Source organism: Octopus bimaculoides, chromosome 3, assembly GCF_046866305.1.
Source record: "Octopus bimaculoides isolate indiv1 chromosome 3, ASM4686630v1, whole genome shotgun sequence".
NCBI lineage: Eukaryota > Metazoa > Mollusca > Cephalopoda > Octopoda > Octopodidae > Octopus > Octopus bimaculoides.
Genome location: NC_142930.1, coordinates 68,238,647 through 68,256,963, shown reverse-complemented (window position 1 = coordinate 68,256,963; position 18,317 = coordinate 68,238,647). Strand labels below are relative to the sequence as shown.

At 35.8% G+C, this 18,317-nt stretch overlaps 1 protein-coding gene across 5 annotated transcripts in view; it reads right to left on the bottom strand.

Moving 5' to 3' along the window:
• Positions 1-18,317, bottom strand: part of LOC106882638 (uncharacterized) — a 185,713-nt gene that overhangs the window by 18,314 nt on the left and 149,082 nt on the right. For all 5 annotated transcript variants that reach the window (XM_052966364.2, XM_052966362.2, XM_052966366.2 and 2 more), the window contains one exon: positions 3,792-3,936. In XM_052966364.2, the coding sequence (XP_052822324.1) occupies positions 3,792-3,936 (145 nt within the window). The remainder of the gene's footprint in view (positions 1-3,791; positions 3,937-18,317) is intronic.

Below are 18,317 nucleotides of genomic sequence, written 5' to 3'. Positions count from 1 at the left end.
TTATCAACCCCGAAAGGATGAAAGGCAAAGTCAACCTCTGCGGAATTTGAACTCAGAAAGTGAAGACGGACGGAATGCTTCCCAGCATTTCGTCCGGCATGCTAACGATTGTACCAGCTCGCCACCATTGTGTAAGCACAGAATATTGGTTTCAAATTGTGGCACAAGGCTAAACATTTGGAGCGAGGGGGTAAGTCGACTACATCGATCCAATTAGTACTTATTTTATCGACACCGAAGCAGAACTTCAACCCGGAACGTGAAGACGGACGAAATACCACTAAGCATTCTACCCGGCGTGTTAACGATTCTGCCAGCTTGCCGCTTTATCTCTTTAATAATATTGATAAGAACATGTACCCTCACAAAACAGTAGTGCTGCCGTTAATAGTAGAATTAAAACCCGAAATCAATATAGCCTTGTAGTGAATCGCGGAAATATACAAGCTCGTAAAAATAAGTTGTAACGAAAGAAATAAATTCGTCTGTCTTTAGGTTCTGAGTTCAAATTCTACTGTGGCCGACTTTACCTTCCATCATTTCGGGGATGATAAAATAAGTACTAGTTGAGCAGTGGGATCGATGTAATCGACTTACTCCCTCTTCCTCGAAATTGGTCGCCTTGTACCAAAATTTGAAACCAATATATAGAGATGAATGTATATGTGTGTACGCACCCCAGACATATATTTATAAATGTATAAATACATGTATTATATATGTATATTTATATGTGTGTACATACATACATACATACATACATACATACATATTTCTGGGTTAACAAGGCAACCAATGATTTCATGTAAAGAGATCCTCACAATTGTTCAAGCGTACCACATGAATGTTACGGTATTTGTCTCTCATTCAAAATAAAGATGAGTACTAACAAGTCCAAGTAATATGTTCGAGCAATTGTGAAGATCTCTTCACATGAAGCCATCGGTTGCCTTCTTAACCAACAAATAAAGAATATTTACCGATGCAGTGTTGAATACTTATCTCCACTGTTCGATGTCAGCGCGCGCACACACATGTATGTATGTGTGTGTGTGTGTGAAAGAGAGAGAAAGAGAGAGAGAGAGAGAGAGAGAGAGAGAGAGAGAGAGAGAGAGAGTAGGGTAACTTGCGAAAGTATAGCTTTGCCATCATGGGTAATAACAGAAAATATGGCATGCACACAATAATTGTCTCATGGTAAATATCGCAGTATTGAGTGTTCTAACACAACAGCAACTTTTAAGCGGTGATAAATTTTACCTTCAGCTATTAACACTGTTTCTGCCACTTCAATTATTTTTTAATAATCCCACTTTTAGCGACGCCAGTACCTGATTGGGCTCTGTGATTCTATGTATATCGCTAGCGGGACGGTTACGGCTATTCCTAGCAATCAAATATCTACCATTGACAGGGCCCAAGAAGGTCGAAACCACGTGATCTGGTAATCTTGGCAGGAGTAATTGTCTTTCACTAGCGGTGTATACAGGAGTGCTCATATGCACCACAAAACCACATGTGTGAGATTTTCTCATGGTAAATATTGTAACATTGTGTATTCTAAAACACCCACTTTTAAATGGTGATAAATTTTACTTTTTGTTATTAATACTGTTTTTGTCACTTAAATTATGTATGTTTGTACACACACACATATTTGCATATAGCTCACGCACACATACACGTGTGTGTGTGTATGTGTGTGTGAGTATGTGAGTGAGTGAGTGAGTGAGTATGTACATATGCATATATTCATTTTTATTTGCGATTTGGTACTAACTAAATGAACTATTTCAAGTTCCTCTTTGAACTCTCCTCAGAGACAAATCTGTGGAAGCCAGATGCTACAAATGTGTGTGTGTGTGTGTGTGTGTGTGTGTGTGTACGTGCGTGTGTTCACAAACTGACAGCAAATGCAACCCTTGGATACAGATATAAACTTTGAAATATAAACATAATTCAAAGCGGTCGCTTTTCATTTATATAGTTCTACCTGATGATAGGTAAACAAGGAACTAAACTAACATTTTGAAATTAAATTTACTTTTAAAATCTATACAGAGAGTTTAGAAGTTAATTGGTTGATACCTAATATTGATACAACCTTCAGGTGTTAATACGGACAGTAAATGTTAATATTAAAATGTATGTAGTCAGATAATCATTTACTTAGAACGAATCCAGATTTTAGCTTTTGACATATATACCCGTAATGCAGAGAGTCACGTTTCAATCAATTATATTCTCTGAGTTAGCTACACTGCATTAGTTTGAATCAGTTCAAACATTATATAAACAAAGATTTTCAAAAAGTATTAAGGAAGTACATAAGATGAATAATATTTATTATTATCCAACTTTAAGCATCAACTTATTGCAACTATCAAAGGCTTACCGAACGCAAATTACGACAGTATCCTTTAAAAAACCGAAGAAGATTTAGATACGTTGTACTGACTAGCTTATTTTTACGAACTAATACCACAGAGGAAATATTTAATTTTCAGTTTTTTTTTTAATGGTCAGGTATTAAAAGCTAACACTTGGGAATCCTGCTAAAATATGCTAAATCTATATTCACGTACGTATGCCAGCTGAAGATGCAACACTCCAAAACTTGGAATTGAGTGTATTGACTAAAACAAAGACTTTTAATGACACAGGACAGTTGTGGTGATGATGATTCTATTAGCAAAAGAACCACTGATAAGTAAGAAATCGGAAACGTTTAATGCATGTAACTGTAACAAATATAGGAAGATATCGCAATTATCAAACCATTTTGTGCACTCGTGGATGTCTAATAGTTAGTATTAGTGCGTTATGCGCAAATATTATATCTTGTGATAATTGCATCGCATCCTGTTATTACAATTGCTCTAAGACTTCTGTAGTAACGCCTGCGCATGCGTAGTTTTACGCATGCGTAGAATAAAACAAGCAAGCGTTTCCCGCTCAATTCATTCTCTTTCACGCTGGCCAGCGATTGAGCATGGACGTGTGTTTAAAAGCTGTCCCTACATCTTTCGGTCTTATACTCGACAGCTCGTTATTCTCACCTCTAAAGATGTATAACAAAAGATATGTATGTTTTACCAAGTAAATAAATGTTGTTTAAGTTGTTTAGTCTGGAGTTCAGCGTTCCGTCAATTTCTTTAATTTTATGGTGGAAAGTTAGGTATACAATCTAAAGATGTATAACCCTCTTTCCACTAAACTTCTAACTTTGTGTTCGTTATGTATTGGTTCAAGGCATCTTTTAAAAAAATCTTTTGTAAATAATTTCAATATGCTGTATATATTTGTTCTTCACATCAGATTTATTATTGTTCGTATTTTGTCCTTTGTCCGAAAATGTTTCGCCACACATCATGTGACCGCTTCACCGATTCTATTTTCCACGTGTGGTTTATCCTTTTAATACACAAAACTTGATTTGTCCTTTTAGACATGTAAATGGATCTATTATCTAAAATATTTTATTTTGGTAAGGTTTATGATCAATAAATACTTGCGAACCTTATCCCTAAATTATAATGGAATGATGGTTTGTACTTTCTTTTCAACAGGGAAGATCTTTTCCATACATTTTTTTACTACAGAGGTGTATCAGAGGAAATACTTTATGATATTGCTACTTACAATATGCGCGTGCACACCTGGATAGGGTCATGATTTATGAGCACTGTGTAATGAGCAGTGAAAGCATGATGCCATTAGCAATCAATACTTCAAAAGAAGAGAAAATGAAGAACAAGAAGAAATTAAATGTAAAATCAAAAACATCTCACAATTGAATGATATCCAGGTCGATCGTGACACCACTGACAATCTACTTCTAGTGGTTTGACAGTCCGTCGATATTCTATAGTCGCTTTCAAAGCTTTCTCGGCAACATCAATATCCCAGTCTCTTGCTTTGAGAAACCGGCAAAGACTGGATAAAGAGAGAAATGACAAAGAATTAGAAATGGCAAAATAGCAATGCATTACGAAAATCTCAATCCTAATGATTGAAATATATAAAAGAAAACAAAAAATAGCTTCCACCGTTGTTAAATGTCAAGTAAATTTATCACTTTGGCCATAAAATATGTTCGCCTCTTCCATGCTCTTCACGTTAAGAACTTACTATGGAATATGTACTCTACTACATATACATAGATACAAGGAGACGCAGAGTTTCGCATGACCACATAGCGATATACAGAGTCACATCTAAAGACAAACATAATTATATCTATTAAAAAGAATTTGACAAATGTATAAATCAACTGAGAAATTTAAACATTAAAACACAAAACAGAAACGGAAATAAAAATTCCTGTCGTGAATTTATGGTTATTATTCTGAGGTCATGCATCACATTTTTTAAAAATCAATAGGATATATCTTCATAAGGTCTATATATTATATGCTGTTGCGAATTGCAAGTAATACATTTCTCCTTTTAATGTTAACTATGGTTAGGACGGCGAGCTGGCAAAAACGTTAGCACACCGGGCAAAATGTTTAGCAGTATTTCGTCTGTCTTTACGTTACGAGTTCAAATTCCGGCGAGGTCGACTTTGCCCTTCATCCTTTCGGGGTCGATAGATTAAGTACCAGCTGCGTATTGGAGTAGATCTAATCGGCTGGCCCCCACTCCCCAAAAATTTCGGGCCTTGTGCCTAGAGTAGAAAAGAATCGTTAGAGCAACGGACAAAAATGCGTTCGCTAATCATTTGATAAGTTGTTTAAAATATCCTGGGTAATAATGAATATTCCTAATCTTATGTATCGCCTGAATATTTTTTTGAAAATCTTTGTTTATATAATGCTCGAGTTGACTCAAATTAATGTAACGTAGCTAACTCAGAGAATATAATTAGGTGGATTGAAAAATAACTCTGCATTAAGGGGATATTTGTTAAAAACTACATTCTGAGTTCAAATTCAGTGGAGATCGACTTTGCCTTTTTTTCAAGGTCGATAAAATAAGTACCAGTTGGGCACTAGCCTCTCACTGAAAATTGCTGCCTTGTACCAAAATTAAACACCATTGCTAACTATTGTAGAGTTAGACGACGGGTCGTAAGTTCGCATCCTATCGCATTAATCAGCTGATAATTCCCTTCACCCTAGAAGAAATCGTTTAGCAATTATATTTGACTAATAATAATGATGATAGTTGAATCCATCACCGCAGACATCGCAGTGATCACTTACATAGCAAAGATAAGAATTTACGAAGAGGTTGTTGGCTTCGTCATAGTTATTTAGCCCCAAATCAGCCCTGATCTAGCAGACTGATGATCAATAGCTTTCTAGCCGTCAATAACTTGTCGATCTAGTGGTGTCTAAGACTACATCAAGAGGTTATCTATAGAACATTAAACATTTACCGTTTAAATAACATTTTGGTATATTATACACCATTTAAATTGCTTGCACTGTTTGAACTTCCTCCTTATTGGAAGTAGTATTCTGAAGTGAATCTTTAAGGCGAAGAAGTTCGTGTTGATGGAGGCCACTGAGTGGGAACATTCAAGAAAATGCAGCATGCTGATATTTAACAAATTACCATTGCTTCTTTTCTTAATATATATCTAAAAGATTATATAATCTAAGATGGTCCTGATCGAAAATAAAATGCTTCTTGTTTGTAAACAGTGGCAGTGGCAGTAACTACTACCACTCCAGGCAAGTAGACGAGCAGACTTTAAATAAGAAATTAAATTCAAATTCACTTTCATTGAAATATAATTAATGGACAAAGTTTTCTTTTTCTTTTACCTCAGTAATAATTTGAGTATAAGTAATATTGTAAGTATAGTTCATAGTTGTCAGTTTAACTGCAAAGTTACATTAAATATAAAGAATGAGACCTGAAAGAGCTATATCTATTGCAGTAACAAGCACAGATCTAGATACGCACGCACACATTCACATCCACTTGCGCATTTATTTGCCTTTCGTTTTATAATAAATTGTTGAAACTCAAGTAATATTTTAAGCACGCGTGCACACAATATATATTATATATATTCTGTTACGAATAATTTAAGCAGAATTACAATGATTCGAATTTAACTTATTGGCCAAGAACTGGTTGCATATTTTGCGTGCAACGGGAAATTAAGTACTCATAATTTGGATAATCATATTATATCTATCTATCTATCTATCTATCTATCTATCTATCTATCTATCTATCTATCTATCTATCTATCTATCTGTATGTATGTGTCTGTTGTTGGTTGTTGGCACTCCGTCGCTTACGACGTCGAGGGCTCCAGTTGATCCGATATATATATATATATATATATATATATATATATATATATATATATATATATATATATATATATATATATGTATGTATGTATGTATGTATTTATATATAAAGTCTACTCAACACATGGATTTGAACGGAGATATAATGTGTATGTATGTATGTATATATATATGTGTGTGTGTGTGTGTGTTTGTGCGTGTGTTTGTGTGTGTGTGTGTGTGTGTGTGTGCGTGTGTGCGTGTGTGTGTGTGTGCGTGGTCTGATCAATAAGTATCCAGACTGTTGACATAGTAACGAAGCTAAAGCAAGCAGAGTGAAGCCGCACGACACAGATTGATCTTCAACTCTGCTGTGCATGCGCACAAAGTCTTAACGTTCTATTTCACTTCCACTGTTTACAGCAGTTCTTGTAGCGGGTGATCGTCACATTAACCATAACAGAGAAAGTTGAGCAGAGAACCTGCAACAAATTTTGCCGAAAGCTTGTCGATACCTGCTCAGGGGCCTACGCAAAGGTTTCAAAAAGTTTTCTTCGTTCTTAACACAATCAAGTAGATCTTGTGCAACTGAAGCACGTTTGTCATTTTGGTCAGCTGAAAGCAGTTTTGGTACAAACTTGGCAGACACGCGTCTCACACCCAAATCTTCATTGCTAATGGACTGAACTGAACTGTAACTAATTCGCACAACTCTGATAACGCAGAGATGGTGATTCGACGATTTCATCTCACAGCTGCAATGTTTTTCTCAGTTCTGCTGGTTGCGGGTCTGCCAGAATGTTCGTCAATATCGACATTTTATGAGCCATCTTCGAAACGTCTGAACCACTCATACACTTGTGTGTGGCTCATACACTTTCTGCAAATTTGCACATACCTCTGCGCAGGTATCACCATGGCAACTTTCTCTGTGATGGTCAATGCGACGAACACACGCTACACACGTTCCTTCAAAGCACTGCTGTAAACAGCCGAAGTGAGCTAGAACGTTAAAATTTAGTGCACATGCACAGCAGAGTCCAAGGTCAATCTGTACCAAGCGGCTTCACTGCATGCTTTAGCCTCAGTACTATGGCAACAGTCCGGATACTTATTGATCAGAACTCGTATACTAGTAGAAACATCTGTCACTGACTGGGTTGAAAAAGCTGCCAAAAGTGTATTAGGAATATTGAAAGTTATTCACTTAGATTGTATTGAACATGTAGTGACGTCATTTGGCGCCAAGGTACGGTCGCCATTGCTGCGTTTTTATCCACGCATGCGTGGAGTTCAACATCTAAGCGTTCCCGCTTTTTTCATTCTCTTTTCTCGCCAGCCTGCGAAGAGGTAACATAGGTCCTACAGAGCTCTCTCATTGAGCGTGGTCGTACCAGGCTGTCTCTCCAACAATCCAACTCTGGGGACGGCTCACAGCAACATTCCGGCGTCTCAGCAACCAATTTAAGGCTGCCTATTTCATCCATAAATAAATATTGTTGTGTTGATAGTTCAGAGTTCTGCGTTTCGTTGTTATTCCGAATTTAATATAGGAAAGCAGGTATACACCTAATGGTGTATAACCGCTTTCCTAAAAACATATATAGAAGAAATAGCTGTTAACTTTCGTGTAGATGATAGAGCTGTATCCTTCTGGCCAACATATAAGAAATGACTGTCAATTTTTATGTAGACTATAGAGCTGTTTCCTTCCGACCAATGGCACCATGGGTACATATAAACTTCTGATCTATGATCTCTATTTCAGTCTATAAATGAAGCAAACATTGCACAGAGTTTCGCTTATGAGTAGTACAAGGTAACTAAATAAAAGTTAGGGGAAAACTAAAAACATATGTACCATAATTTATTGAACTTAAGTATTACAAACAAAAATACAAACAGCTTTTCTTAGGCAAATAGCCAGGTGGCTCGAAGATATAAATATGAAACGAATAAAAACACTATAATAATGCTATCAAAGTGCATACACAAATTTATTAGGTATATATAGTAACAATCTATCTCTGTAAGATTAAACATCGTAAAACGTGAATAATTTTCCTATTTTAGTTTTCCCAGAACTTTCATTTAGTTTTGTTGTACTTGAGGAGAGTCATTCTGTTCTGATGCCTTATTAACTCTCATCGGTTCGATTTCCACTCATTTATTTACAGTTTTCTACAATTTTCGTTGCTTCTTGCAGCATCTTCAATAGTTCTTGACTATGTCCGTTATCGGAGCTGCGTTACGTTTTTTGTTCGTTTGTTTGTTTGTGTACATGTGTGCGTCAGCGGACATGTGTATACACGTATGCATGTATGTGTGTGTGTGTGTATTCTGCATATTCATTTGTTTCTGTGTGCATGTTTGTGTATTTGTATGTGTTATCTCCCTTTAGACCGGGCAGTTATTTTCAGTGAGAACTGCGCTATGGGCAACGTTTTGGAAAAGGGCCTGTAGCTCCCTTAGGGGTACCTAGAGACTCGGGACTACTTCCATTGTCTTCCTCAGAAAATTTTACATAAGAATTAACTTTTAATTTTTATGTAGATGTTATAAGCCTTTCTTCCTATAAATCGACAGACAGAGACATACTCATAGGCGTTCATCTTTATCATATATAATAAATTAGATGAATATATGCGCGCGCGTAGTATATTTTGTGTTGGTTATCTCCTCAGATTCTTAGAATTTCGACTGGATCACTTCATTGTTTTTGCAATGATTTTTACTTATTGTTCTAGTTATTAAATCAATAATTCACTCTCTCAATAATACACCAAAGATCTACAGGTAAGTATAGCTGAAATCATGAATTAGTAATACGCCGCTAACACTGAAAATTGTTATAATAGTACACAAATATTTTGTTTTCTTTTTGTTTTGTTTTTTGCTTGATCATATACTTTATATAGTTGTTTGGTCATAAAGATATTGCCACGTTAGTGTAGATTCAATTTTACCATTTATCTTTATTTTGAGAAAAATTATAGATCTTTCGCTCGGATTCTTTATATTACCATTAAGATTTTTTTTATTGATTTTTTTTTTCGTTTTTGCAGTAAAGTTTTCGTAAGCATATTGTAAAGGTTCACTAAAGGACTGTACAAGTTCAGTGATTTTACGTCATAGAAATTGCTCAGGGACATATTTCTGAAAAATTCTATAACGAAATTCTGTTCACAATATCCTTGTTTAAACTGATATCAAGTGTCTAATAGAATCGAAATACGATACAACTGTAAATATATCTGAAACAATAAATAGATAATCAAGAACAATTAATACACACGATAGCTCTTCTTTCCCCAGGTGCATGTTAACCAATAAACTAACAATGTTTCATAATAGCAAAACATTAGGAATATGCAGTTACATAAAAAAACTAAATCGTATTCGATTTTTGTTTGCTACTGAAAATTTAAAACTATTACTTTCCAGACTATGAGTAACTGATCTGTTCTTATGGATCTTGTATGACAGGAAAGCTTGAATTAAAAACAGAGAATATGAAGGTGTTGACCACAATGTTTAAAATAGAGGTTATAATCTAACATGATTATCAAACTGCTGAAAAACTAAATATATTTGTAAAGTTTGGCAATTTAGAAGCAAGGTCTTCTTACTTAGACACAAGGCCTGAGATTTATAGTCAAGTCGATATGAGATTAAATAATGTTCATACAGTTTGCCAGAAATATAACAATACACCAAAGGTAAAATGATTACAATTTGAAGTAGAAAGTAGGTTACAAAATCAGCTTATTATTAATGGTTGCTTTTAGAAGGCACTAATAAATAGCAAGAAGAGCCTAATTTTTTAAATATGTGACCTACACTCAGGTTTATGCTTTCAAAAGACATTACACGTATATAAAGAAATAATAGCTGGTTATTATTGATAATGTAAAATAATGAGCGGCTTTCTGATATAACGTAGAGCAACGTTACTGAACACAGTTGGAAAAAGTATGGATGTCCGAACTACTTGTTTCTCCACGACACTGTTAATTTTTATTTTTATTCACGTAATTCAGTGTAGGCGGCAAGTTAGCAGAAATGTTAGGAGCGTCCAACAAAATACTATGCAATATTTGCTTCAACTTCAAATTTAGCCGAGATCTACTTTGCCTTTGGTCCTTTCGCAGTCGATAAAATAAGTACCAGCTGAGCACTGGGGTCGATGTAATCGACTTAACCCCTCCCACTAAATTGCTGGCCTTGATCCTAAATTTGAAGCCAATTTGAAACCAATACGTGTTCTGGCTCTTTACTGTCAGAAGTTAGATCCGACGACGTCATCTTTCATGCTTCCGAGTTGGCTAAAATAGAATAGCAGGCCACGTCAGTAGACTGGTGAATAGACTGGTTGGATAAATGTTTTACAATATGTACTCCAGCTCTTTACGTTCTGAGGAACAAGGTAGTGTGTCCAATTTGTCAATATTTAACCGACAAGGTGGAGTCTTTAAAAATATACCCAAAGAGACGGGAACCACCATTGGTATGCTCCCTCGAAAATATCATGACAAGTTCAGATCTCTTGTCAAGATCAAGGACTTTCGTACAGAGAAAGAATTCAGTGTGAGCATATTTGAAAGATTTGCTCTCGATTTAATCACACCGTTTACAGGAAAATCTTTGAAAATATTAGTTCGAGTATTTGATTTCACAAATGGTAGGGTGTTCATTTAAAACTTTAGTTTCAAATTCATCAGTGCTGACTAGACTTTACATGCGTGTGCGCGCGTGCGTGTACATTTAACATATACTTTTAAATACCCTCTTAGTATATATTCTTTTATATACAAACTTTAAATTCAGAATGACAGCTAGCCAAGTCGATTGTAGTGAGCAAACTATTTGATGTGTCAGTGCAATCACTATTACCACATAGCCCATATCTACTGGCTCAGTAAGGGAAAATATCGCATGCCATGTTAGTTTACTGTTCTCCAATTGGCTAAGACTATCATGGAATAATTCACATAACGGTTCTGTTTTAGCTAATTCTACTCACTTTACGTTAAAGTCGGTTCAAAGAATATTGGACATAAGCCATGCAAATACTCATCAACAGTTCAGATGTAAGACAAGCAAATAAAAGATGCTGTTGCCTCGAAATCTGGTTTTTATAAAACGACTTTTTACTCTTTACACTGAGAAAGAAAAAGTAGCAGAAAAGAAGAGCAGTCTTAAAAGAAAAAAAAAACTATCAAGAAAAGAAATGAATTTTGGATAGTGTATATGTTATGGCAAATATTTATAGAAATTAGATGTAGAAACAAAAAATGAAATTAATAATAATAACAACAATAATAATCTCAATACTAATGACAAAAATACTTAAAACAAATATGGATCACAACAACCTTGTAAACATTCGCATTACAATGAAGAACAATGATAATACACTCATATATAAACCAGTTGTGCTTAGAGAGAAAGTAATCTATTAGCGTTGGTGCGATACTGAAGACTAGGTCTTGAGATTTAAAAATCCTGCGATAATACTTCTTGATTATCTTGATTCAACTGCATGTAGACTATATTCGACGGTGGGCTGAAAAGTTCATTGGCTGATTATAAAGGAGCTATGCTAGAGCTGTGAAATATTGCAAGCATTAATTTCAACTCTTTATTAATAACTGTTTTGTTTCTTTTCCTGTAAACTAACATCTGACTGTTCAAAGAAGACTTCAAAAATAACTAATAGCGATTTCTCTTGAAAAAGGACAAAATTTGGCATCGCGGTGTTATCAAGTACCTGTAGATAAAAGGTTTAGCCCGCACTCCCCCAGGACATTCATGCTGACATGGTTGCTACATCAAGAGAGGACACTTCAACTTTATCAACACTACAAAAGTGAACAGCTGAATTTAAGAGGCGGAAGGAGAGTCTTGAAGATGACTCATTTTCTGGATGTCTTGCAACTGCCACCACCAAGGAAAACATTGTGCTCACCGCATGCTGATAGATGACAGGCGATTGACTATAAATCAAATAGCCAATGCTGTTAGCATATTTCATGAGAGTGTTGAGAATATTTTGCACAGTAAATTTGGCATGACAAGGTTTCTGCTCGGTGGGTGCCACATCTTCTGACACCTGATCAAACGCGCACCCGGCTGATCACATCACAGAAAAATCAGACATTGTTTGAGGCAGATTCAGATAGTTTTCTTGAACGTTTCCTAACCCAGAATAAGTGTTGGGTCCATCACTTTGAGCCAGAGACAAAGAGACAATCTATGCCGTGGAAACACCCCTTCTCACCTGCTCCAAAGAAGGCCAAGGTCGTATCATCTGCTGTGATGGTGAAGGCCTGTTTTGGAGGGATGCAAAAGGATTATCTTCAAAAGAGTCACCATCAATGGAGAATACTATGCCAATTTGCTGAGGCAGTTGCGAAAGGCTATCAGGACCAAATGCCCAGGAAAACTGAGCAAAAGGTGTCGTTTTATCAGAATAATGCTCCAATACATATGTCCTTGGTTTCAATGGTTGCTGTGTGTGACTGTGGCTTTGAACTGATTGATCGGCCTCCTTATTCTCTTGATTTGGCCCCATCTGACTATCAGCTGTTCCCCAACATGAAAAACCCCCCACTAAGATGGGAACCAGTATCGCAGTGATGACGACGTCATGTCTGCTGTTGATAACTTTTTTTGATAAACAGGATAAAAGCTTCATCAATGGATCCAAGCACTGCAACACCAATGGAAGAAGTGTGTGGACTGCAAGGCAGTGGTGGTGGGGGGCCGAAAAATAAACCTCATTTGGTCATATTCCATGAGAGTATCTTGGTCAGCCCATGAACTTTTCAGCTGGCCTTCGGTCTTTGGACTCATCCCTTTCATGTAATATTTATTTATCACACAAAAGACACCAATTCATGGAGTTCAGTGCTACATTGTCTATATTTTGCTTTGATCTTTAAAAAATTTGCTTTTAATACATGAATTGCAAAAATTGAGAATTGACGTAATATGTTGATACAAGGCTGTTTTACCCAGCCGATCAGTCTAGTCGTTTTATAAATGTTTCTTGTCATTAGTTAGTTACTTTACCATTTGTAACTGCGACACAAGTTGTGCAATCAACCAGTTATTTTTTCTTTTAGCTACCAGCCACTTTAGAAGTGTAGAGCTGAGCAATAGAGCTTTCTTTAACCAATATAATATATGTTGTTTTTTACCTTTTAATTAATCAGTTAAGGGAGGGAGACAACTGCCTGTAACTTCTTTCAGTCCTTCGTGAGTGGTAGGAGTTAAGGAGGCAGGATACTTGCAACAGAATGGACTCTACTAAAAGCAAATAAAGGAGAAGTGTTAAACTGGGCTCTGGGGCATCTTAACATCTAGGATGATTGCAATGCAGACAGTAGCACAAAATGTAGCAGGTGAGAGGTAACCAGGAATCACGACCTGGATGCGGCCCAGCTTCCTTTGAATATAAGTAGTTAAGAATCGAAGCAATTACATGAGTGGTGTGGTGTTTATTCTCTGAAGATATGCTGTTCAGATCTCCCTAAAGTTTCTTACTACCCGAAGAATGTGAACGGCACCTTCGGTAGGCTGCCATAGAAATCTCACCTTGCAAAGTATTGCACCTTGAGATCGAACCCGAACCCACGTTGTTGCGAAGAGAACTTCTTAACGATACAATCAAGATGGCGTCTGTAACAATTATTGATTATTTATGAAATTATATAATTAAGAACCAATGAGTCATTACTACCCGAAAGGTATCTCTTTAACTGCAATAGTTAACATCAAAGGTTCAACATCCATGTTATTGATTTACTAACCTAATCGATATTGTTTTTTTTCTTCTTCTTCTTCTATCCTCGCTTACTGAACTTCAGAGACATCTGGTGTGCAGCATCTCTGCATAACGTATGTAATATTAACTTATTTCGTTGTTTCCAGGAAACAACCAACCAATAAGCTCTATGATACATTAAAATGTGATACATTCTACGCAGTTTGTATCACATGATAGGATACATCATTCTGCGTAAATGATACATTCTACGCAGAATATATCAGCAGAATGACGAAGTTAATCTTAGTTCAATGATTTCTATTTTATGAATCAATGAAATTAAGGTACCCCTTTTACATTAGATTGGAGAATTCAGTATTCTTATTTGTTGTGAATAATGGATATCAAACACTATAGTTAGGATCTGATTTACTCGTCTTTTCGCCTAAGAAACAAATCTTAAAGGAATGGAAACCAATAAATAAAGTTTGAAAAACAAAATCTCCACATATATTACAGAAGATCTGAAAAACTGTTAAACAATTACTTGTTAATCTCATTAGAATATAGGCAAATGATAATAATAATAATCCTTTCAACTATAGGCACAAGATCTAACATTAATGGGAGGGGACTAGTCGATCATATCGACCTTAGTGCTATACTAGTACTCTATTTCATTAACCCTCGAAAGGATGAAGAGCAAAGTCGGTATCGGCGGAATTTGAACTCAGAACGTAGCGACGGACGAAATGCAGCTAAGCATTTCTCTCGGCGCGGTAACGCTTCTGCCAGCTCCCGCCCTAATAATAATAATCCTTTCTACTAAAGGCACAAGGCCTGAAATTTGTGGCGAGGGGGTAAGTCGATTTCATAGACCTCAGTGCTCAACTCGTACTTATTTTCTCGGCCCCAAAAGGATGAAGGGTAAAGTCGACTCACGTAGAATTTGAACTCAGACGTGAAGAAAAGATGATATACCGATAAGCATTCCGTCCGGCGTGCTAATGATTCTGCCAGCTCCTGCCTTAATAATAATAATAATAATAATAATAATAATAATAATAATAATAATAATAATAATAATGATGATGATGATGATGATGATAATAATAATATTTACATTGGACAATATGTCAGCATTATAAAATCAAAACCGCCGACAAATGGTATAAACACCATCCTGAAGCTGTGACTGAGGGAGAAAATGTATCGATTCTCTGGGACTTCCCCGTACATACTGACAAGGCTATAAAAGCTAATAAACCAGATATTATTATAAAAGATCAGACAAAGAAGACGTGTTTATTAATTGACATGAGTATTCCCTCTGATCATAATATAGCGCCGAAAGAATTTGACAAGATCAGTAAATATAAAGACTTGCTAATAGAAATTGAAAAAATGTGGCACCTCAAGGCAACTACCATACCAGTGATTGTAGGATCTCTAGGAATGATAAAAAAGGGTACTGAAACCTATTTGAAAATGATACCAGGCTTACCATCCCTACAGGAAGTGCAAAAAATTGTGCTAACTGAAACGACTCATGTATTGAGAAGAGCATTATCGCTATGAAAACAACATCCATTCATGAACTTCTTTTTTCTTAAATACATGTTTTACCTGTGAATTTGCGTGTGTGAACTGGGAATGCATGCAACGAGTTTCTCTGCCCTAGGTGTACGGAAAACACTCGGCGAGAAATGGAAGAAAATTTGAAGAAAGAAGAAAACAACAACAACAACAACAACAATAATAATAATAATAATAATAATAATAATAATAATAATAATAATAATAATAATAATAATAATAATAATAATAATAATAATAATAATAATAATAATAATAATAATAATAATAATAATAATAATAATAACAACAACAACAACAACAACCACCACAACAACAAGAGCACTCAGAGAGCGCAAACCTCCGCCAACGCAACACCAACGTCTTCCTAGCGATTAGTTAGAGATGATTTTTAAAATGAGAATATCTGAAATAAACTCGACTGCTCTCACAAACGAGAATACTGAAAATGAACCCGACCACTCTCAAAAATTAAGTAAAAAAACAAGAAAAATAATCCAGAATCCTTGTCCGGTATCAGATCGATACCAAAATCTAATCAGTTCGTGCCAGTCATGAGTTCAAACATCCCTGAAAGTTTCATCCGAATCCATCCAGCGGTTCTTGAGACAAACAAACAAACACGACTGAAAACAATACATCTGCCTCCGCTAAGGCGGAGGTAATAAATGATTTCAAATTTTTGCCACAAAGGCAGCTTGGGGGAGGGGATTAAGTCGATTACGTCAACTCCAGTGCGTAATTGGTACTTATTTAATCGACTTCGAAAGGATGAAAGGCAAAGTCGACATCGGTGGAATTTGAACTCAGAACGTAGCGACAGGCAAAATACCGCTAAGCATTTTGCCTGGTGTGCTAACGATTCTGCCGGCTCATCGCCTTAATAATATAATTTGCACAAATGTACTTCAAATACATACGTCCTTTTCTTATTGTCATACATTTAATCTACACACACGACTGATAACACAATCCTCACTAACAATTATGTTGAGAAAGATACATAGTCCCATAAATATAGATATTACATTACAATACGCATACTCCTTTTTATCACACACAAAAGCAAATCTACAGACTAATGTAGCTACAGTTATAGGACTCCATCACACTGCTACACTTATAAATCCCAATTAGATATAATAGCTAAGTATAAAAAAATAACGACAGATAAATATTTATATGTCTCTCTCAACAGAGCCGTTTTGACGTTTATGTCTTTTCCTAAGACTTAGACGTTAGCAGTGTATGGAAGCCGAAATAGCTACAATAAGGTATTAATGCTGAATTGCAGTATTAGAATTTACCTTACTTCTTATTCTACTGCGCGAGACACATTAAAAACAATACATTAGTGTCGTAGATTAACTGGAATATTTGTGGTTGAAGATCGATGTATGCAAACAAAAGAAGATAAAAGATAATGATTTTAATTTAAGTATGCTGACTGCTACATAGAAAAGATTCAGTTGTTTACTGCAGTGGAGCTATACATTAGCACAAAGATGCAATTGTGTGTGGGAGAGGATAAATTCAAACAACTTTTGCGTTAATAGATTTCTTTCACATAAAAAGTCACTGAGGACTCAAATTTATAAATATTTACCAGATAATTTCTATAGTCACCAACTGACACCATACGATGACAGAAGCTATTAATGTAGCTTTAAAATAGTTGATTGGATTCCACTTTTACGTAACTTGCCAGTGGGAAGCTGCACCTTGCTAAGGTAATAGTCTGTTGGCCTACCAACAAATGGGGGGAGGGGACAACAGTTCACTTTTCCAACGCTATTTCTGTAGTTAAAATGATGTGATCATGCTAACCAGCTGCGTGCGTGCGTATATATATATATATATATATATATATATATATATATATATATATATGTTACAAATAAAAAGGTAAAGGAATATTAATTTATTAATAAATTAATAATTAATAATTTTTACCAAGCTGCTATTTCTGAACATCGGTATGTGGTGAAGCAACTGTTGCTGATCCCTTAATTATGTTTATATATATATATATATATGCATGTGTGTGTGTGTGTGTGTGTGTGTGTATTTATTTATTTATCTATTTAAAAGACAAGGTATAAATAATGGCCATTACAAATTACCTCATTGTAGTGTAGGAAAGTGGTTATACACCATTAGGTGTACACCGCTTCCGTACATTAAATTTCTAGAAGAAACAACGGAACGCAGATTCTGAACAACATAACAATATTTATTTACAGTGGAATTCAGTTCACGCTTGGAGGGAATTCGGTAGCTCGTCGCCCTCGGTTACTGAGACGCCTCCTGAATGATTTCCGTGGTTATTTGTGATGCTCTGGTGCTGACATGTGAGAGAGCTTTGTTGGACGTCTTGGCTCGACGGGGATCAGTCAACGAAGAGACTGAGAAAAGGCGCCAAAGCTCGGTGTCGAACTCTACGCATGCGCATGAGACTCTTCCTGTATTCCTTCCGGAACTAGTCCCTGCGCATGCGTGGATAAAACTCCGGACATTGAACATATAACAGTCGCCTGCTATAAGGTGTCACTACAGTAGTAAATTTATCTTACAACTGATTCCAGCAGTCATTATTGGTTTATTATTGATTGATTTACTCAATCAGTTCATTGATCGGTTGAGAAAAATTGCTATATAAAATATGTATGTATGTATGTATGTATGTATGTATGTAT